Source organism: Trichomycterus rosablanca, chromosome 10, assembly GCF_030014385.1.
Source record: "Trichomycterus rosablanca isolate fTriRos1 chromosome 10, fTriRos1.hap1, whole genome shotgun sequence".
Lineage (NCBI taxonomy): Eukaryota > Metazoa > Chordata > Actinopteri > Siluriformes > Trichomycteridae > Trichomycterus > Trichomycterus rosablanca.
In genome coordinates, this window is record NC_085997.1 from 19,433,286 (window position 1) to 19,457,606 (window position 24,321).

A 24,321-nucleotide genomic window follows, 5' to 3' on the forward strand; every position below is an offset into this window, starting at 1 on the left:
TTCTTCAATGGTCAGGACCCCCACAGGACCACCACAGAGTAGGTATTATTTAGGTGGTGGATCATTCTCAGCACTGCAGTGACAATGACATGGTAGTGGTGTGTTAATGTGTGTTGTGCTGGTATGAGTGGATCAGACACAACAGCGCTGCTGGAGTTTTTAAATACTGTGTCCACTCACTGTCCACTCTATTAGACACTCCTACCTAGTTGATCCACCTTGTAGATGTAAAGTCAGAGACGATCGCTCACCTGTTGCTGCTGTTTGAGTTGGTCATCTTCTAGACCTTCATCAGTGATCACAGGACACTGCCTACAGGGCACTGTTGGCTGGATATATTTTTGGTTGGTGAACTATTTTTAGTCCAGCAGGGACAGTGAGGTGTTTAAAAACTCCATCAGGACTGCTGTGTCTTATCAACTCATACCAGTACAACACACACTAACACACCACCTCCATGTCAATGTCACTGCAGTGCTGAGAATGATCCACCACCCAAATAATACCTGCTCTGTAGTGGTCCTGGGACAGTCCTGGCCATTGAATAACAAACAGCATGAAAGGGGCTAACAAAGCATGCAGAGAAATAGATGGACTACAGTCAGTAATTGTAAGCCTACAAAGTGCTTCTATATGGTAAGTGAAGCTGATAAACAAGTAGAAACAAGGAGGTGGTTTTAATGTTATGGCTGATTGGTGTATGTATTGGTCACCAGCAAATGTCCTAGGTTTCCTCCTAGTAAACTGCTTTCTAAATTGCTTTCACACACAAACTTAACAGTTCAAGTTCCATGTCTGACTATCAGCACTCTCACTTAAACAACCATACCTTTTTTTTACATCCAATGTCTTTGTCCTTACTGGTTTCAAACATTAAATTGTATCCTTTTTATATATAAATCCAGTGGCTTTAACATCTGTCTGGACAATAAGACAAAAAGACATTTAGCATTAAATTACTAAGAGAACATCTATCTTCAGCTCCAGAAACCTCATAGCTGCAGGCTAGAAGCAATTAGCAAGTCTGTTTTAACCACACACACACACCTACTGTAATAAAAATTGTCAAATCTTGCCATCTTCTATTTTCATTAGCCAAGTCTAAGGGTTGGCAAATCCAGAGGAAAGAAAAGTAGAAGAAAAAGCACAGCAGTATGCATGCTAATAAGCCCAGAACAGTGCATTTGGTCCCTGAGGAGAAGCACATACGAGTGTTTGTGCATGCATTCACGCATGTCCTCACCTAAGGTTGCTGCCGTGTTGGTGCGTTTTAAGTGCATGATTGTAGTAAAGCTCTGCTTCACAGAGCTTCATTTAAGGCAGCAGGCATTTTATTTATCTTCAGGGTATAGCTACTGGAACTGAATTATTTGTGCTACAAATTCATTTATACTTTATATACATAGCTTTGGCAACTTAAAGATGGAAAAAGTGTTTTTAAGTAAAATACTGGGTCACCACAAGCTACCAGGTATGCTTTATCACACCTTAGTACTCATTATGTCTCTGAAACTGTACTGAATAGGAAGATCATTCCTTAAAAAAGATATGATGTTTTATTTGTTTGTTTATTTGTTTATTAGGATTTTAACGTCATGTTTTACACTTTTGGTTACATTCATGACAGGAAACGGTAGTTTATCTTCACACAAGGTTCATCAGTTCACACGGTTATATCGAACACAGTCATGGACAATTTGGTGTCTCCAATTTACCTCACTTGCATGTCTTTGGACTGTGGGAGGAAACCGGAGCACCTGGAGTAAACCCACACAGACACGGGGAGAACATGCAAACTCCACACAGAAAGGACCCGGACCCCCCCACCTGGGGATCGAACCCAGGGCCTTCTTGCTGTGAGGCGACAGTGCTACCCACTTAGGCAGATATGATGTTTTAATAATATTGGTAGAGAGCATTGGTTCAAAATGCTCCATATGTGGTAAATCAAGATAAGATCTAGTAAATGCATAAATTATGATTTAAATTATATTTATACTTATCTAACCATTCATCGAGCTCTAAAGCCCTGTGTAAAACGGCATTAGGTCGCTCAGGTGGCGCAACGGTAAAATACGCTAGCACACCAGAGCTGGAATTTTGAATACATTGTATCGAATCTCAGCTCTGCCATCCGGCTGGGCTGGGTGGCTATATGAACAACGTTTGGCTGTTGTTCATCCAAGGAGGCAGCCAGAAACAATAACTATTCATTTTACAAACTCGTACCAATCAGAGGAGGATAACAGAGCCACCAGACCAGAGCCATGCTGTGGGGGTCAGACATTTAACGCTAAACTGGCTAATATAAGCAGAGATTCTATTACATAATTTAACATAAATGAAACCTAATGTTTTTTTCAGATATGCCGTTGTACAACCTAAAGATTGCTTTTGAGTCCATATCAGGTGGAGTGAAAATTAATTTCTATTTAACTGCTATTATCATGGCTGAATACATCAAAATTAGCTTTCTTTACTTGTGTGTATAGTGGTTAGAGTGTTTATGTGACTATGAGGGTGTTGAGTTTAATTGTTTTATTTCATAACGTATATAAAGTTTTCCTGGTAGTTGTTTGTATGGTAGAATTTTGTTCTGATGGTGTTCCTCTTGTGGCATGAATAGAGGATGTGTTTGACCAAAGTTCTTGATCCACAGAGGGGGCAAGTGGGGGCCTGGTCTCCTTTTAGTAGGTAGGTATGGGTGAATTTGGTGTGTCCTATGCAGCATCTCGTGTAGATAATTTGTTCCCAGTGTTTTTTGGGGTATTGAGCTCCATCTGTTTTTATGGTAGGATGGATCCTGTACAGTTTGTTGGAGGTATAAGTTTCCCATTCTTTTTGCCAAGCTGCTGTGGTGTATGCTTTTATAATTGGTCTGAGATCGGATGGCGGGTAGGGGCATTGTTGGATTGGGGTTGTTATAGCTTGCTTTCCTGCCAGGTCTGCTTGTTCATTTCCTTTAATGCCACAATGTCCTGGGATCCAGCAGAACTTTATGTCATGGCATTTAACTGGTGTATCAATAGCAAATCCTCCACAAAAAAGCCACTTTAGCAATTTTAAAACATTACTGAATAACTTTTCATACCGGATAGTTCTAGAGTATAACAGTAACTGTGCAAGTCTGACATGGTCACCTAAATGTATGTGTCCTAAACTTATGTGAAGCATAGTACAGTGCTTTATTTCTTACATAATTTCTTTAGCTGTAATGGTTTGCAAAAGTGAACACAGTTCTGCTCTCTAGAGTACAGATTGTGGGAGCCCATCTTCCATGAGCAAAGCCCCTGCCGCAACCTTTAACCCCTCCTAACCCAATCTTTATTCATCCCTACCGACCATCGCCTCATAAGAAGCAGCCCCAGTACACTGACAGCTTGACAAATGAACCGTCCTCTCATCTTCAGAGGAGAAGTCTCACTCCAGAAGAGAGGATAATGAAAGGAGCGGTACGGCCAGTGGATCGAAAAGACCCTCATTGCTGTCCTCCCACAGCGGTGCATATTCATGTGATGGGGGAGCCTAGCTCTGCGACTCCTGAGCTGCCTGACAACCAACACATTACATTCAATCAAGACATGATGGAGCGGCAGCGCTCTGCACTACACACCGGGTGGCAGAGGTCCTGAATAAGATGGCGTGCTTGGAAAACAGAGCACGGAGAGCGAAAAGCGAAGGCGGAGTGCGGGGAGGGAGGGGTGAAGAGGTGGCATGACTGATTTGGGAACATTACAGATTTAAAACAATACACATTAGCTACGTTTGCATGCATCCTAATGATTTATAAATAAATCTAGACAATAATAATCCATAAAATACATAAAACAAAACATTTGAAGGGCAGATTTAAAAAGGGCAGATTATTATTATTATTGTTATTATTATTAGTAGTAGTAGTAGTAGTATTACTATTATTATTTTTATTTTAATTCTTAATATATATATATATATTAAAAATATAGCTTTTCTATCTGATTTTTTTTAGTTACTTCCACAATCAGAATCTTTGTACAGAAAACACTAGACATGCTGCAAAATGTATATTACACATTTTTTTTATATTTCTAAATACTGTTATTTCCTTTTTTCTTCTTAATAAAAAAAAAAAACAAGCCATTTAATCAATGATTTCCTCATAAACATCATGTAAAACACAAGCTGTCCAATGTTAGTTATTTATTACTACACACAAACCAAACATAGGTAGCCACCACGCCTACTGGTATGTTTTATTAAGTGCAAGAAAACCGGAGTATCTTAATAAAAAACAACACGAACATGAGAAGCATGTCCAACTTTTCTCAATGAGTTGCCTGGTGGCACCCACTCGATTAGCCCTGTGCTTTTTATAATTTAGTTTATTCATTGCTGAGGATAACATTTTCATGTTACAGCATGCCAGCAACCTCCTCCACAGAGCAAGGTCCAAGCTTTGCTAAGTTTGGTTTAGAGCAACTTCAGCGGCCTGCACAGATCTCTGACTTTAAGCATTCACGAATTTTGTTAACTAATTCGCAATGCAAGAACTTCCCTAACCAACATGATTGTATTTGGTAAATATTAACAAATTTGAAATTGGATGCATTCAACACACTCAAGTTTTGGACAGAGGAACATTTACCACTGTGTTACACCCCCCTTAAAATTAATTACTGTTTTGGCAAGTGAAGTTTTGTTCTTTTTTTTTTTTTTTTTTTGCTTATGCATTTTCTCTCCTTTTTCTCTCTTTTTCAGTGCGTCCAATTGCCCAATTACGTCATGCTTCCTCTCCACCGATGCCAATCCCTGCTCTGATTGAGGAGAACAAAGCTAACCCACGCCCCTCCGACACGTAGGCAGCATGCCATATGCATCTGATCACCTACACTTAGACGAGTGCAGTGCAGCTCAGCGTTGTGTATGGAGAGACACACCCTGAGAGCACTCTTTTCTCATCTCTGTGCAGGTGCCATCAATCAGCCAGCAGTGGTCGCAATTGCACCAGTCACGGGAAAGAGACCCTATCCGGCTTAGTCCCGCCCATATCTGAACAACAGGACAATTGTTGTTCATGTGGCTGCTCAGCCTAGCCAACAGGCAGAGCTGAGATTTGATACGATGTATTCGAGATCCCAGCTCTGGTTCCAGCGTGTGTTTTTACTGCTGCACCACCTGAGCGGCAAGTTTTGCTCATTCTTGCTTTAAAATTGCTCAATTCTTAAGACTTAATTCTTCTGTTCATGATGTGCCATGCATTTTTTTTTTAAATAATCTATTTATTCATTGTTCCTCTTTTTTACCAAATCTAGTAGTGGCTTACTGGAACTTCTCTCTCTCTCTCTCTCTCTCTCTCTCTCTCTCTCTCTCTCTCTCTCTCTCTCGTTGCTGCCTCCACCCCAACCCACTGATCATGTTGGGCCGAGATTGTCACGCTCTCCCTCTTACAAGTGTTCAGCCACAGATTGTTTTTTATACCCGCTAGAGAGGGCGTCTTTCATAGCTCGGTATCACGTGCAAAGAGCCTAGCACTGCCACACGTGCCTCTCGTGCAGGTACCTTGACTAGTACAATGTAATAATGTACGATAGATGGTGAAAGACCAACAATAATTGTAGTCTTTTATAGAGAAATGCTCCTGTTACCAATTCAACTGTTTATTGTGGAAAGTCTCACAAGGGTGTAACTTAAATATTCTTTAATCTTAATTTGCCTCAATGTAGTTCATACTTACAAAATATTAACAAGGTAGACAAAATATTAATCAGGTTGGTCAACCAAAACCTATTTTTTTTCTTTGTACGGATGTCAGTTCTAATGCACTTCACAAAATGTCCCAACTTTTTTTTTTGGAAATGAGGTTTGTACACATTAGTCACTGATGCAAGAGGCATTCTCCCCAGAGTGAATGAAAACCAGGTTTTATATATAAAAAGGCATGTTTGTCCATGTTTGTCCCAAAAATAAAAAAAGGAACAAAGCATTAGAAACAGTCACTGTCCTACTTCTAAAACCTTGAGAATAAGAAAGATGGAGGACTGCAGGTAAAAAGGAGGGTACACAGCAGATCACTGTTCCATCTGCCTCTCCATCTGTTCTTCCTTTCATTTATCTCTCAGTTCTGTCCAGAACTCCTCCTAGACATGGACACATACTGCTTAACATAAACAAAATTCAAGTATTACAGGGGACTAGTCAAAGACATGAACTTCACAAAAAATGGATTCTCCAAAAACATGCCTAAGGGTAAATTGAATGTTCTAAATTATTCCTTAATGTCAGTGAGTGAATGGATGTGTGTGTTTGTGTGTATTGCTCTGCACTGTTCTGGCATCACATCTAATATGTATTCCAGTCTTGTACCCAGTGCTTCCAGTGGCACCAGACCCAATGTGAACCTGACCTGAATAATGCAGGAAGTGAAAATAAATAAATGCATGTACAACCAGTTATTAAGAGTAATTACTTTAGATATGTACACTAATAATTAGAACCAAAACATTAGGACCACCTTCAAAAAATTACTTAACAAAGTCTATTCTCTAGCAATTATGCATGTCACTATCACAGAAATTTTAAATGTTGGGCTGATGTTAATCCCCTATGAAACGTGTTGAATACAGCAGATATAAGCAGGCATAAATACCTGAGTAGGGTCCAAATCGTTATGGCGAGATGACTGAGTTTAAGTATTTCTGAAACAGGCAGCCATGGTAAGCGCAGACTGAAAGTGGTTCAGGAAAGGGACAAACCATGAATTGCTGACAGGTTGTTGGACTCATTGATGCCGGAGTACTTGAAAGCTACAGAATCTGTTTCAGACCAATAGGAGCTACTGTGGGTCAGATTTTAGATATTTTTAAGACTGGTAGTAAGGTGAATGAGTCATACCACACAGTGCATGAAGCCCTTCTGTGTATAGGGCTGCACAGTCATGGGCCAGTCAGAGCTGTTTTAACAGCATAATACACAGTCGATTATTACATTATTATGACCACTTTCTACTTTCGATGGTGGCAGCGCGTAGCTCATGAAGGAAGTCATGTTTTGTGAGCTGGCTTGGTGGGTCTTCCAGCAAAACAATGCGACATGTCACATGTCCAGAAATGTCCGACATTGGTTGGAAGAGCATGACCAAGACCTCCAAGTACTACCCAGGCCCCCTAATTCCCCAGACTTAAACTCAAATAAGCATCTGTGGGACCACCTAGATCATCATGTTCTCTCTATGGATCCTCCCCAAAGCACCCTCCAGCAGCTATGGGATGCACTGCAGTCAGCATGGCTCCAGATACTTGTGACAACCTACCAGGAGCTTATTGAGTCACTCCCAGCCCGTCTAGCTGCTGTGCGTGCTGCACTTGGCGGTTACTCTGGATATTAGCTGGTGGTCATAATAATGTGACTCGACTGTGTTGATGGGTAGTCCTAATGTTTTAGTTTATCATTGTATTGGATTTTATTATCTAAAATCATTTAGTTTGACAATATGCAATAACATAGGCAATATAAAAGAGTGCACTTTCTCTCACACTGTAAGTACAAGGTTAAAAAGGAATACACACTTTAGGTGAGTTGTGCTTAAGGTCACAGTGGGAGAGTCAGGAGTCTCATATTGGTGCTTCACTGCCCCACTAAGCCCAGTACAATCCACCTGCACACTGTAGCATGGAAAGACTCCGCTCGGCAGCAGGATTAGGGAAATATATGTTCAACACTCATGATAAACAGGATGAGTTGGCTCTCAGGCATCATACATAATTCAGCTCTGCTTGTGGTTTGCAAGCTTTGCTGTATGAGTAGTAAGTGTATTTTGCCCCAAGTGCATCACAAATCTGCACAGCAGGAGTAAAAAACACCTAGGTTTGAATGAACATTAATAACTTGTCAATATCACAGTCAAGAATGCATCAAAAGTGAGTTTTAACATAAATGCTTGTCATGGGGGGGGGCATCTTGGCATAGCTGGTAGGGTGGGTGTCGCACAGCAAAAGGAGCTCTGGGGACATGGGTTCAGTCCCTGCTTTCAGTCACTGCCTGTGATATATAGCTCACGTTCTACCCTGTTTATGTGAATTTTCTCAGTGTATAGTGGTTTTCTTCTAGCTCCTAAAAGCATTAAGACAATGAATTGGCTGCTCTGATTCATTTCTAGGTACAAATGGTAATTAAATCAATGAGATGCCATGCGATGAATTGACACGCTGTCCAGTGTGTGTTATTGCCGTGTTTGTGAAACTAAATGAATAAATATGTGGTTGTTGAAGCTGTGTGGAAAGCCTTCACGAAAGAGCCACAAATGGAGGCTAAGTCCACATTATTATACTTGGTTTAGAAACAGTCCAACACAATAATGGTCAGATGTTCATATATTTTCGGCTATATCATGTAGAGGGAGAAAAACCCCACAAAAAACCCTATACAGTGGTACCTTGAAACTCAACATCAATTGGTTCTGGGAGTGGCGTTGAGTTTAAAAGGCGTTGAGTTTTAAGCTAATCTTTCCCATAAGGATGTATGGGAAGCCTGTTAATGCGTTCTATGGTCGCGTGGGTATATTTTATGTAAAATAATGGGATCTTATACACTGAAAAGAACACAAGTATAATATATAAAAAAAACACTGAAATACAATTTAAAAACTACAATACAATACAAAAATCCTGCATTTTACACCTTTACATCTTTATTGTTTTCTTATGCTTCTTAATTAGTGGAGAAAACAAATATGCAGTAATAATTAAGAGAGGTTTAGTGTTTCGATGTCATTATTTTAAAACATTAAGTCACATTAAACTTTTTTTTAACAATAAGTGTTTTAGACTCTTTCGGAAAAGCTAATTCTCACAATTTCTCAGCACCCCGAGCTATAACACAAGTTTAAAAGTAAAACAGGAGAATAATCTAGATAAACACAGATACATGTGGAGCTTTCAGAGTAAATTTGATGGTTATTCCTGTTTCGACGATTCGTCTCACATTCGCATGTTGTTTTACCGCACTGCTCAAGCCGAGTGCTGAGCAAAGCAGCAGTCGAACACTTGTTGAGTTTAAGTGAAATGATGAATTTAAGGGTACAAATTTCTCGACAAAGGACGTTGAGATTCCAAGATTTTGAGTTTAGGGGATGTTGAGTTACAAGGTACCGCTGTATTTTAAATGGACAGAGAAATAATAAAACAAGTGTAAGGGAGGTTAATACTTTTTATTTTGTTCAAAGCAATGTATCTTGTTAGAATAGTATGCAAACATTTATTATGTTGCTGTAAGAACATTGTCCTAGTGGTAGAGCTTAAGTAAGTAATAACTGCAATGTTTTATTTTTAAAAACTGTTCACTGCATGGTGTGTCAAAGCAATGAATAAATTATTCACAGTTTGATGCTGTTGTAAAACTCTTATACTGTCTTGAAAAATTAAACTCTAATAAAAAAAATTAGCAATTATATATGATATAAAAAACTATATATGATAAATGTGTTTTATCAAAAGGTGTGTTATTTTAAGACAGACTTAATAAAAGTCTAATAATCAAATAAACAAGCATGAAAAAAAATATCGAATAATGCAGTTATTATAACATTCTAACAATGTCCTGATATATTCCTACATTATTATAGATAGTTATAAATAAAGAAGTTGCTGGAATGAGTAGTATAATTTACTGATACACAACATACGACATAAGTTGACATGAAAGCACATCATGTTTTTAAAATGCATGTATAGAATTAATAAAATGTATTGAAAAAATACAAATTAAAATTACCTGACTAAAAAACAACACACAAGTACTTTAAATTCGCTGAAAACTGTGCATCTGGCAACCTTGGTGTGCTGTATTATGTATAAGTATTATGATTATTAAGCGCTGTCAAGTCAATTGCGACTCCTTCTGTTTGAGTCATTAGTTTGAGCTTGAGATTTTCATCAACTGCTTTATCCTGGTCAGGGTTGAGGCTGGCCCGGTTCCATCAGGAAACACTGAATGCAAAGCAGGAACACCTCGAACAGGGCACCAATCCACCCTCAGACTTAGCCAATCATGTCAGTCTGATAGATTCGAACCCAGATCACAGTGGTAATGGGCTAGTGTAGTAGACCGCTGCACCATCAGATGTCTGGCTCGCTCAATAATCTTTTAATTGTATCCATTCATACAAGCATAATTGTATTTGAATTGGTTCTTTTCATAATGTGTCCGAAAACAAGAGCTGTAGTTGGTTATCTGGGCTTCCAGTAAGAGGTTAGACTTGTTTGTCTCCTTCACCATCCAAGGTACTCTCAAAAGTCTTTGCCACTCTCAAAGTTTAAAAACATTAATATTCTTATAGGCTCAAATTTTATTGTCCAGCTTTTACTGGGAGATAAACAATCACAGAGATCTTTTTTGGAAAGACAAATCATTACATTTACAGATCTTTTCCAGTGCATTCATTCTTGTTCTGCCAAGTGCCAGTCTGTGTCATATTTCCTGACTGCTGGATCCTTTGCTACTAAAATTGATCCAAGAAGGCAAAAGCTGTCTAGCAGTTTGTCATTTTCTCAATCAATGGTAAACTTAGTGGGTTTTCCTGCTGTCATGACATTTGTCTCTTTCACACTGAGCTAAAAAGCTCATCTGTTCCCTCGGTACTTCAACTTTCCTTATAAGGAAGAGTTGTATCATCTGCATGTTGAAGATTATTGAAGTTTCCTTCACCAATAGTGAATCTTTGTGAATCCTTGATCATCTTCCTCTAGTCCAGTCCTGCATTCTTCATTATGTTCAGCCTACAGATTAAATATGAATGGTTGGTCTAGGAATGCTTTTGTCTAACTCCTCTGGCAATGTGGAACCTGTGTTTTTGTCATGACTGTGGCTTGTTGATCAGCTGTTTAAGTATGCTTTAAACATCTGTATTAAAAATATACATTTACAGCATTTACCATTTAACTGAATACTTGATTCTTTTATTATTATTATTATTATGGACATACATTTTCTAGCCAGTCTATGAGTAACATTATACTATTACTGGATTTTATTTTGCTCTTAATGAAGCCTCAATTTTTTTTGTGCCATAAATTCCACAAAATGTTGTAAAAACTTACAATATTGGTCCATGTTGAAACAATGCATTATGTTATGGCTTTAAATTTGTCAGGTACACATTAATTTTGCTACTCTCATGTTCTACAAAAAAATGAAACCTGCTCTGTTGGATTGACTAGGAAGGCAATTACAAGATACTGAACTCATTGGCCTGTTTATGAAGCACTAGCTTCATAAAATTGTAAGTGACTTACAATTATATATAAATAAGTCATACAATTTAGGGTTAAGAGCCTTGCTCAGGGGCCCAACCGTGGCAACTTGGAGGAGGTTTAGCTAAAACAGACAACGAAAAGATTACTAGTCTAGTACCTTAAACACTGCGCTACCTCTGTTTCAAATGAATTGTTTTCTGTGACAGATACATTATGATGCTGGAAGCCATTAAGTCAAATGTGGCCATAAAGGGATTCACATGGTCAGCAACAATACTTAAATAGGCAGTGGGATTGAAATAATGCTTAATTGGTACTAGGGGGGGCAATGTGCACCAAAACCATTTCCCACACCGTTATACCTGCAGCAGCCTACACTGCTGACACAAGTGGAGTCCATGGATTTATGCTGTTTACACCACAAAACTTCACGATCAGTAGGCAGGTGTCTACTGTAGCCTTAGAGTTCTGTTTGGCTGAAGAGTGGCAACTATGTAGTTATTTGCTTTTACAGTCCAGGTTTAATGTCTGTGATTTTTAAAATGCTTTTCTGCTCATTTACTGTAGCCTGCCTGATACCACAAACTAGGCTTGCTATTCTTATCTTTCCTTTTTCATCTTTTTACTGGACAATTGTAACCTCATTTTATTTAATTTGCAGTTTTTTAACTACAGAGAGAATTAAGTTTCTGACAAACAGAAACCAACACCAATAACCATGCCATGAACCAAAGCCAGCCACTCAGATCACATCTACCCCCATTTTACTGTTTGATGTGAACATTAACATTAAGCTCGTCACCTGGGTCTGTATTTTATGCAATGCACCGCTGCCACATGATTGGATAAATGGATAATTAGATGAAAAAGCAAATGTACAAGTGCTTACATAAATGGGGCCGTTCAGGGTGTGTTTTAAATACTTGTATTCCACTGATGCCCAATATTGGGACAGTGGTAGCCTAGTGGGTAGAGCTTTGGGTTATCAATCAGAAGATTGTTGGTTCAAATCCAGGCTCTAGTATGCAGCCACTATTGGACTCTTGAGCGAGGCCCTTAACCCTGTCTGCTCTAGGGGCGCCGTATAATGGCTGACCCTGCGCTCTGATTCCAGCTTCTAAACAAGCTTGGATATGCAGAAAAAGAATTTCATTGTACTGTACATGTGTATATGTATATATGACAAGATATATACAAGGTATATTTTTATTTATTTTACTGCTTTACCTTGGTCAGGCTCACTGCTACCACATCACCACACAGATTCTTCTGTGCACAAGAGAGTAAGACACCCTGAACAGTGCACCAATCCAACACAAGGCACCATGTACTTATAGATTCACATACTCACACCTAGTGGGAATTTAGCACCGTCAATCCACCTTTGAATGTTTTTGGGAAGTGAGGGAAAACTGAAGTAGCTAAGAGGAACTGAAAAGAACACTTCTGAGGCAATCAGAGACAAGGACCAAAAATAGGCCCAGGACCTGTGTTGCTGTATCCACTTTACCAGCTGTGCTCAATTTACTTTGAGTAAAATTTGTCCTTTCCTGCAGTTTTTGTTAGAGGATGCTACTGGAGCATCAGCTGCCACATTTAAGATAAAATAAGATACCCTTTTATTATCTCACAGGGGGAATTTTGCAGCATTATAGCAACTTTCAAGAATATAGAGATATAAAAGTGTTTATACATGTATTAAAAATAGAAATGTAAAGATGTGTTACATTTTCAGTGTGGCTAGAAGCGCATGAATTCCACTTTCCCCAAAAGACAGGAATTAGCAGTAGCAAGTAAAGCAGCACTTTAGCATGCTAACTGGTCGAATAATTTGCATAATTCATGTGTGCATTTCTTACAATGCAAACATAATTGATCAGCAGCCGGGACTGCTACAAGGGGATTTCAGTAGGCAGACATCTGGCACAGGCCTTAAGGAGACACGTTCCCATTAAACAATTAGCCCCAGTCCAAGCACTTCACGGAGATGGCTTTGACGGACAGCGCTGGTGGATGATGATATTTAGTTCAATACATGCAGAGAGGAAATGGAGTTTATTGACTCGCTGACTCCGTCTCGGTGCCACAATTTGCATGGAGCACTAGAGGAGCAACTCTGGCTGCTTCTATTCATGTGGAAAAACAACAGCATTGAAATCCTGCCAGGAACTGAGATGAAGTGAAAAAAAATAGTAAAAAAAATATAAAGCATGCTCGCGTGCCCTTCTCTAAAAGTGACACGGATTGGAAAGAAACACAATTACCACAGACACAGAAACATCAGCTGCAATGACTTCAGTCACTATCAGTACCAGGCTGATGTTGGGGAGCTCTGGCAGCGCTGAATCAATACTGATAAAAAAAGAAAAGGGGGGCCAGACCAATCCACAGAAAATGTTGTTCTTTATAGCAATGCCATATAATATCTAGACATTGTTTCCTTAATAAACATTTTGATAAATTGCCTTCATTAAGTTGCTGATGAGACCACAAATTGATTAATCACCACTGTCCAGTATAAATGTGGTAGGTTCTATTTGGCATAATGTTCACTATAGCATCAACAATATAGTATATACTCTATATCAGTCGTCCCCAACCACCGGGCCACAGACCAGTATCAGTCCGTGGGTCATTTATTACCACGTATGTTCTATATGATCAAGAATTTGTAAATATAACTCCTAAATGCATTAAGTTAAGGTATTTTAGCCACACACATAGCTAGCAAGTGTATAAAATCAATTCTATGAAATAAATATGCTGCACTGTTTGTATAAAAGTCAAGGTCCATGAAGACATGTTTTTTTTCTGGCTATGGGGATTGGGGTGGGGGTGGTTTTGATATTGGATAACCAGTTCAACAAGCACAAGGTAAGGCTTTAACATACGTTTGGACATACAGTATATGTATGGGTATCTCACAGCAGTTTTGTGTTTGCGTGTTTTCAGTTTAGGTGAAAGAGCAGATTCTGTTTTCTAAATTTAAACAGAGACAAGGAAATTATTTGGTCTTAGCAATATTGGCAATATTAGACAAACTACTTGTATCTACAAATATAATGGTGTAAAATCAAACTATGAGGGTTCTTCAAAAAGTTTTCAAACTTTTTAAAACTGTATTTATTAAGAATTACAAAAACAAATTACATCACTTTTCTACAGTCACCTTTCAATGCATTTTTCCCAGCATCGTACCGTTTTAATGCCATCAGCAAAAAATGATTTTGGTTGAGCGCATAGCAACTGATGCACCGCTGCTTACACATCATCATCACAGCTCTCTTAGTCACGACCAATTACTACTCCTCCCGCCCTCACCATTTCCAACCAAAATATAAAAGTGAGGAAACTTTTTAAAGATACCTCATACCAACTGCCCCTAAATATTGACTTCACTAGAAACACAACTGTTGCAATTACTTGAGAAATTTTGTTTCAGTAGAACTCATTCATTGCTGCCACATTGTTACTGGAATATGTAGTTTAGCTTCACTAGAGTTTAGTCTTGATTTTTGGATACTTTCTTCACAAACCAGAGGCCACATCCAAAATCAAACAATCTGTATAAAACATCAGCATTGTAACAACGTTATTGGGAGTATACTAATTTACTACATGATTTTAGAAACATTTTGAACAAATATTTACTGGAAAATCACTTATTATACTGTTTATACAGTATTAGACTTTCCATAATGCCATTTGTAGTGCCTATCTGACCAGCCAAAGGCATTAAAGACCCGCTCAGAAGGAGGCATACAGCAAGCTTTAGAACTTTAAGCTCATCAGGATGTGCCTGATCTGTGTGCACTGTATTTGCAGTGAATGTTATAGCTTGAAAAATGGTGGACTCCTCACCCAAAGTGTCCTTCATGCTACTTCAATCAAAGTAATGGTCAATTTCTGCCACAGTAATTAGATCCACCACTCTAAAAAGCAATTATTCCAGACAATGATTTACTAAAATCTCCTCAAAAACTGTTAGCATTCACAGTGTATTATTTTACATCAAAAGAAGGTTAAGACATTTTTGACATGTTCCTATATCTGATAGTTTCTCAGCTGTGTCCCAAATAACAACCACCACCCTAAATAGTGTTTTACATTTGCAGCCTATATTACCAATAGTGTTGTTACTACTGTAATATATTTAGCACATTCAGCAGTATAAAGCTTAATTGGTAGCTTAGCTGCTACCATGCCATTTCAGCTTATTATTTTGCATATGCAATTGGCCTTCTGTCTATCCATTGTCCCAGTTTGGGTTCTATTTCTTTCTCAAGGCCCCTTGCTGCATGCACAACACCCTTGCTGACTGAAGATGGGCTCAGGCTTGTACAACCCTCCATCACATCATGTCAGCAAACAAGTGAGACCTAACATACATGAAGGATCAGGCTATATAGTTTGTATTTTTTTGCCTCTCATGCCACACCTTAACAGGTAGTAGGTGTCTTTATTGCAGCTTTGAATTGTGTCTTTTGAGAACCTGACCAGTCTGGTGATAAATCAGCTTGGACCCTCCCCTCCATCACACCCTACAAAAATAAAAAAACTCAGCACAACCAATAAAAACCAGGACTTACCTCTTTCACAGGAACGTCCCAGGTAGCCAGTCCCAGAGCAGTCACACACATAGCGGTTCCAGCCCTCCCTGCATAAGCCATTGTTAAGACATGGGTTACTTATGCACTGCTTAGGAGGCTCCTTAGAGCAAGACGGCTTGACACCCACAGCTCTCTGAGCCTCGGCAAGTCGTCGGATGTCTTTGCTCTGGCCATCCATGAAGAGATCCCGCACACAGCCTACGTAGCCATAGTTTAGCAGAGCTGTCCACACCTCGGTGGGAAAAACCAGGCCAGCACGATCCTCCGGCAAACCACCAAGGTAGAGGGTGTCATCCAGGTCCAGGATCTCACTCTCACCGGGAGCATTGTAAGGAGTGCGCACAGAGTTGACAGAGATAGTGCCTAAAAAGAAGAGGATAAATGCCTTAATAGTGACGCCAGTTTCTCTGAAACTGCATTAACAAAGCATTTTTTTGCCTTGAAACTTTAGATAAAACTAAGAAATAATAATGAACCAAGACGCATATAAATGTAAATGCGGTCTTTAGAAGAACAACATGAGATAGGAACCAGTAAAAGGATTTTGTGGAAAACTTGTTTTAGTAAAAATTACTATAAATTTCAAATTCTGTTTGAATCAAAACTTCCTTTAGATTGTAATGACCTGCATAATTACAATCTTTAAAGACAACCTGTTAATTTATATCTTGTATATATTCTGTTAACTTTGTCTATATTCTCATGTTACATTGATATTACATATTTATTTATTTATTCATTAATACATTAAAATTTCTGCTTTCTTCAGTAGAGATTTTCAAAGCTTGTTTGATTTTCCATTGTCTGCCACATCTTCAAACGTTGCCAATCACAGTGAGGTCGACAACAGAAGAGATGGAAAAAATTTATTGGAAAAAATCACTGACTCAGCAGAAGAATGGCATTCCTGGCTACATATCAAAAATGTAGTTCTTGATAAAGCTTATTTTTAGCATTAGCCATGTTTACTCTGTTCTAACCATCCACATGCAAGTCACAAACTTGACTCTCCTGGTAAAGATGGATAAAATGGATAATGAACAAGCTCAATCACTAGTAATCTTAAAGTGCACATGTGCATTTAGCAACTTTTAAGTCGTCATTAATGACTACCTGTTTCACTACCTGGTGACAAGAAATCAGAATTCTCCTAATCTTTCTTAACATAAGAAAGATTGGAGAACACACAAATGAAATAAGATAAAGGTGTGTTTAACTTTAGAAATCAGACAATAAGCAAGCAAAGTAGACATTCACCTTAAAATTCAACCCACATTCAACATCCATATAAAAAAAAATTTAATAACCAGGCTTTTAACCAAGCATTTTTAAGCCACCAAATCTCGAAATCTAGATTTGACACAATTATTTTGTAAACAAACCATTCAGAAAGTATAAAAGCTTTTTTAACATCATACAGGGGATGGAAAAATGGGCGGCACTGGGGCTCGGTCGGTAGCACTGTCGCCTCACAGCAAAAAGATTCTGGGTTCGATCCCCAGGCGGGGCTGTCCGGGTCCTTTCTGTGCGGACTTTGCATGTTGTCCCTGTGGGTTTCCTCCGGTAGCTCCGGTTTCCTCCCACAGTCCAAAAACACGCAGTCAGATTAATTGGAGACACTGAATTCACCCTATAGGTAAATGGGGGCGGGGGTGTCATGCCCTGCGATGGACTGGTTCGATGGATAGGCTCCAGCACCCGCCCCACGACCCTAATTGGATAAGCGGTTAAGAAAGTGACATGGGATGGAAAAATGAATGGTCTTGGTATAAATATAAAAGTGTGTTAATTTTAAAAATGTAACCCCACTGTTAGGTATGGTGAAAGATCTGGGCTGTTTTTTAAAGCCTTGGGGATACATATGAATTCCATTCTTTATGAATTCCATTCAAAAAGGATTTGAAGCCTAAAAGCTGTCCAGTACTTAATGTCATTGGCCCTTGTCTTAAAATACAGCATGTTGGTTTATTGCTAAACAGCTTTTTCAATTCAGTAGAACAAAATAAGGGTTTATTTGGCAAAAAAACAAGCTGAATTTTTTGAAAGATACTATGATTAATTCAATCTTATCTACCAAAATGATTTACAATGCAGGAATAACATAAACCACTAAAAAGCTTTTATGTATTTTATTAAATTAAAAAGAAAGGAAAAAACACTAACACAATGTTATTTTGTTTAATTTAGCACTCAAGTTTAAATGCCACTACAGTTCTTCCCTTTTTTTTTTTTTTAGGTAAGCCTAAATTTTTGCTTGACACGAACTAGTCGTTCACATCGCTTGCACTGCAAAAGAGCTTGATTCAACTGATAATGATTTGCCTTGAAGCAGAGCCTTTTATTGACTCTAATTATATTAAAACACTTTCATAAGCTTTAAATCAGCCTCATCGTTTTCACAGCGACATCAAGCAACATTTAAATTCACAAAGCAATTCTGCACCAACTCGTTTTCCTCCATTATGTGCACCCGTTATTTACACCTTAAAGGCAATGACAAAAAAAACATTATTCCTGTAATGGGACATTGCATTAGGAGCTGTACATGAAAGCTAGCCAGTGCTAAATTCTGTTTATTAATGTTTAACTGCCCTTGCTCAATAAGTGACCATTTTAATGTAAAGGATGAATACAACAGGGATATTATTGGCTATCTTTTGCGGGAGTCCTCTGGTAAAGCAAGAGAAGCATAGACTGTTTGTTTTACCTCGTACTGTCACATTAGACAGTACGCATTTATCTTGTTGAAATGTTTATTGTTTTAGATTTCCTTAAAATGTGTCTTTTGTAGTGTTATTACACCTGCACTTCTGTTCCAGACCTGAGTCTGTCTGGACACTGAGGTTTGTTTGTTTAGGACTGGGTGAGGTCCTGGGTGTCTCTCGTCCACCTACAATTGCAGGTTAATGTAAATGTTATCCACTCCTAAGACTGGAAACAGTCACACAGATGGTCAAAAATGTTGTTTTAGGTTTCACAATGGCAGGAAACAGAAGTAAATAAATTACAGGAATAAAAAAGGGGGTTCAAGCCCCAGCATTGCCAAGTTGCCCCAAGCCCCTGAGCAATGCCCTTAAACCTCAATTGCTTGAACTGTATTCAATAATAAGTGTAAGTCACTTTGGATAAATGTGTCTGCTAAATGCCGCGAATGCAAATGTAAATGTAAATGACAAGCAATTAAGGGTTAAGAGCTTTGGTCAAGGACTTAACAGTGGCAATTTGGTGTTGGTGTGGTTTGAAGCAGTGATCTCCTAATTACTACTCCAGTAGCTTTAACGCTGAGCTACCACTGCCAAAACTTGACATAAGCTATCACTAGAAAAAGAAAGAAAGAAAAAAGAAAGAAAGAAAAAAATAAATACAAAAAGAAAAAAAGAAAAAGAAAAAAAGAAAGAAAGAAAGACAAAAAGAAAGAAAGAAAGAAAGAAAGAAAAAAGAAAGAAAAAAGAAAAAGAAAGAAAAAAGAAAGAAAGAAAAAAAAGAAAGAAAGAAAGAAAGAAAGAAAGAAAGAAAGAAAGAAAGAAAGAAAGAAAAAGAAAAAAAGGAAGAAAGAAAGAAAAAAGAAAGAAAAAAAGAAAGAATTAGGTTTGTATGTAAGCACACTTCATTTACAGCTTTTATCCGACACTTTTATTTTCAAAGGCAAGTTAAATTGTGATCAAATGCAGTGAAAGGAATTGGTAGACAAGCTTTGATTCCATTTAATTATTATTGAGATTTCTTTAGAATTTCTAAACAAAAACACAAAAGTATGAACACAGTATGCACAATGACTCAACCATTTTATAGAAAAGAATTTGTACAAAAGGGACCTCACTACTATCATGTAGCAAACACATTCTCTAGATCTGTATTTATTATGAAATCGAGCCTGGCTTGGCATAGATCTCTTTCTCTGGCACAAACAATTGCACGCTTGTCCAGCATGCTGAATTTGGCGGGTTTAGCCCAAAACAGCCCCCAAACATCTCTCAGGTCATTAGTAATGATCATGCTTCATCATCCAGCCCAGCATACCGTTCCCTTATGTTAGGACCACCTCTATATGCAGTGTCATACATGTCATACATGTACATGTACACATACAGCTGCAATAACATCAACACTACATTAACAGGTCACTTGCCATTCAGCCAATGATGGTCCTAAGCCTGGCTGTAAAAGGAGGAAGGTTGGGCACTGGACCAGCACTCCAGCCCCATTGAAAACCCAATTGTTACTGAATTGGCAAACAAAAACCAATGTGTTCGTGAACAACATGGAAACAACGTTCATCAGATGATGGCAATGGAAAAAATCCAACTGGAAGACGGAGCAGGGATGCCCATTCAAGAGTTGGCAAGCAACCTGCCAGAAAATCTCAACACTACTGCTACTGGATGGGATAAAGATGAAGTAGGAGGAAGGTTGGTATTGCTTTCGACCAGTTTCCAAACAGATCTTCCCGTAGATCTAAATGAAGCTGATCAACCGGAAGATTGGCGGTTCAAATCCAGGCTCTGCTATGCAGCCACTGTTGGGTCCTTGAGCAAGCCCTTAACCCTGTCTGCTCCAGGGGCACTGTATGATGGCTGACCCCAGCTTCCAAACAAGCTGAGATATGCGAAGAAAGAATTTCACTGTACTGACAAATAAAGAATATCTTATCTTATCCAGTTGAGCAGTTCTTCTTAATGAAGCATCTAACAGTCATGCCCCAATAATACACCACTTAATCAAACTCAATTAAATGTCTTCTTCTAGCCATTTTGCTCCAAGACTAAAGAAACTAGACCTGTGTGGAAGCATGCACATTTCCATATCTCTAATTTTCTTCCATGACACTGCTAAGCAGGCTTCCATACACACTCTGGGCATTGATCAAATCTGTGAGTTTGCACAGGTTGCAGAGTGATGCAGCACAGCTCATTCCGTTTGGCAAACAGCAAAAGTCCCATCTGTTAGTGGTATCTCAGCTTCCCATGGCTTGCCAATCTCTTTATTCCCTATCTTTCTCACCATTAAAACGTGTCCAAATTCACCATGGCAACAATGCAACACTGTCTTAGGGAGCTTATGTTAATCTCCTTTTAAAGACATAGATAGAATTGAACGTCAGAGATGGCGTAGATTGCGAGTATGCCTGGAAGAAAAATACAATTTAAAACCATGGAGAAAATGCATCGCCTGCGTCTCTGTCTCGGCTGAGCCCTATTAAATCCCAATTGAATACTGCAGTACTGTGAAACGAAAATACCACTCGCTTTCGAAATCAGATTTCATAATTGCTCCGTGCGCCATTTAATTTTCTCCACACAATTCCCCCTCACCCAGCACCTCAGAACTAATGTAGGTGACCTGCATATCTATCTTCGGAGAGAGACTCCAAAAGAGAGGGGGAGAAAGAGAGAGAGAGATAGAGAGAGAGAGCGAGGAAAACGAGACTTTTGCACTTGGGTACAATCCACAAAATCAATAAGCCAAAGTTTGGTGATGGGAAGGAAAGACAAACACCGGCCACACTCCAGACTTTAGACAAACATCACTGATGGAGGAAGTGGGTGAGGAGAAGAAGCGTGAGCAATGAAATATCTTTACTGGGCAGCGCCCATTACAACACACTCCCTCCTGTAAAAAAAAGACTTCTGGTTACTATGGCAACATGAGCGGAGAACGGAGGAAAAGGAAAAGACAGAAAGGACTGGAGGTTCATATTTAAATCCTAATCTGACAGAGCACCTCTTCAGAGACCGTCAGATAAGCCAGTTTGGTTTATTTTTGCACAATTTTAACAGCGGGTGTATCCTGATCAAATACAATGTGGGTTTGGCTCTACACAGAAACACGACGCAGGAAACAAATACTCCCTGGACAGGGTCGTGATCCTTCACAGGGGAACACACACATTCTAACTTACTTACATTTAACTCACACTTTGGAGGGCTTAAAGCAGCACCATCTGCATACTGTATCTTTAAAAGGTAAGAGAAAACCTTAAGTATAAGGAGTAAACCCAAGTGGACACAATGAGAACACACAAAACCACACAAAACAATTAGTTCTTAAGAGCTGAGGACTAAACCAAGGTCTTCTTTACTTGGCAGCATCTCCACAAGCTTTCTACCCACTGCAACAGCTACACAGAGTTAGCTGCTTGGGCTAATATGGACCTATGCATTATGTGGATGATAATAATACGTATTATGGTCCCGATTGCTTTAGTTCTACCAGAAAACACTGCACACATGGCAAGTATACAGTCATGTGAAAAAGTTAGGACACCCCATGAGAATCTTTGTCTTTTTGAAAATATTTAAACATTTGGACATTTGAGCTTCATTTGAACAGTACTGAAAGATTAAGCTTATATCATTAAACAGATACAAATTGAAAAAATTACTTTTAAACACAAGTTCTAAAATGTAATGAACAAAAATACAAATTTATTGTGAGATTTTGTTTGTTTATTAGGATTTTAATGTCATGTTTTACACTTTGGTTACATTCATGACATGAACGGTAGTTACTCATTACACAAGAATCATCGGTTCACAAGGTATATCGAACACAGTCTTGGACAATTCAGTGTCTCGAATTCACCTCACTTGCATGTTTTTGGACTGTGGGAGGAAACCGGAGCACCCGGAGTAAACCCACGCAGACACTGGGATTATTGTGAGAAAAAAGTTAGGACACCCTATGCCCTAATAGCTGGTATATTCCCTTTTGGCTGAAATAACCTCAATTAGACGTTTCCTATAACCATCTACCAGTCTCTGACATCGACTGGGAGAAAGTTTATCCCAATCCTTTATGCAGAATTCATTCAGCTGTGTGAGGTTTGAGGGGTTTCTTGCATGCACAGCCCATTTCAAATCACCCCACAGCATCTTAATAGGATTAAGATCCTGGCTTTGACTTGTCCATTCCAAAGCTCTCCATTTCTTTCTTTTTAGCCATTCCATGGTGAATTGACTGGAATGTTTTGGGTCGTTGTTATGCTGCATGGTCCATTTCCGCTTCAGTTTTTGGACAGATGGTCTTACATTTTCCTCAAGCCCCCTCTGATTCAGTGAAGAATTCATTGTGGATTCTATAATAGAGATCTTGCCAGGCCCTGCTGCTGCAAAGCAGCCCCAAACTATGACATTTCCACCTCCATGCTTCATAGTTCTTGTGCTCAAATGCTGTGTTTGGTTTGCGGCAAACATGTCTTCTGTTACTGTGCCCAAATAATTCAGCTTTGGATTCAACTGTCCAAAGCACATTGTTCCAGAAGTCCTGGTCTTTGTCTAGGTGTTTTCTGGTAAACTTTAGTCTCGCTCTGATGTTTTTTTTTTTTTTTTTGACAGCAAGGGTTTCCTCCTTGCTCACCTCCCATGAAAATCAAACTTGTGCAGTCTCTTTCTGGTGGTCGATGAATGTACCTTGCTATAAACTGTGGCACGAGCTACCTGTAGGTCCCGTGATGACATTGTAGAATTATTGGAGACTTCTTTACGCATCTTGCGGTCTGCTCTTGGGCTGAACGTGCTAGGACGGCCTGACCTGGCCACGTTGGCAGTTGTTGCTGATGTGGTGCAACTGATTCTAATTTTAGACATTTTAAGTAGTAATAAATGTGGGGGTGTCCTAACTTTTTCCTCACAAAAAATTTCCATTTTTGTTCATTACAGTTTACAACTTGTGTTTAAAAGTAATTTTTAACATTTTTCTTGTTTAGTTATATAAGCTCCATCTCTCAGTACTCTTCAAATGAAGCTCAAATGCCCATATGTTTAAATATGTTCAAAAAGACAAAGGTTTTCATGGGGTGTCCTAACTTTTTCACATGACTGTACACCCAGGGCAGGGGACCAGCCATCACAAGGCATTACATACTTATCAATTTGCTTGCTCACTTAGACCACAATTCCAAGTAAAAGCTAACACAAACATACAGGGGTCAGAGCGGCAGTGGCTCAGCGGTTAGGGTACTGGAGTTGTAATTGGAAGGTCGCTCGTTCAAGTCAAGTTGCCACTGTTGGGGCCCTTAAAGGCATCTCCTAAATGCCATAAATGTACAAGTAAAGAAGCCAAACTGCTCTGAGACAGATTGAACCCAGTTCCCCAGGACTCATGTCGCTTTGGGGCAGCAGCTGTGCCACAACATCATGTAGATTTTGAAGAAATCCACGAAAAAAAATTTCAATTAAAATGACAAATTATGAATAGAAATGAATCATATGCAGGTAAAAAAAAAAAAAAACTTTTAATGAATATTTTTTTAGATGGTGACATTACACATCAATGATTCATAACTCTAAATCTATAAAGCAACTATTAATCTTTATGACGTGTTAATTTTGGTGTAAATTAATTAGCTTACCATAGCACCATTAACAAATGAAAATGAACAGAAGGGCTCTTTAGGGAACCAAATATGGTTTTACCACTAAATATACTATATAATAGAGCTCACTTTGGAATTTGTACTGTGAGGTTATAATAATAAAAATAAT

General features: G+C 38.8%; 1 protein-coding gene across 6 annotated transcripts in view; it reads right to left on the reverse strand.

The window, feature by feature from the left end:
* nrxn1a (neurexin 1a) overlaps positions 1 to 24,321 on the reverse strand; it is a 267,067-nt gene that overhangs the window by 136,568 nt on the left and 106,178 nt on the right. For 5 of the 6 annotated variants that reach the window (XM_063002922.1, XM_063002923.1, XM_063002921.1 and 2 more), the window contains one exon: positions 15,818 to 16,201. In XM_063002922.1, coding sequence (XP_062858992.1) covers positions 15,818 to 16,201 — 384 coding nt within the window. Of the gene's footprint in view, positions 1 to 6,053; positions 6,134 to 15,817; positions 16,202 to 24,321 lie in introns of those variants that run through there. The other variant, XM_063002924.1, reaches the window with a different exon arrangement.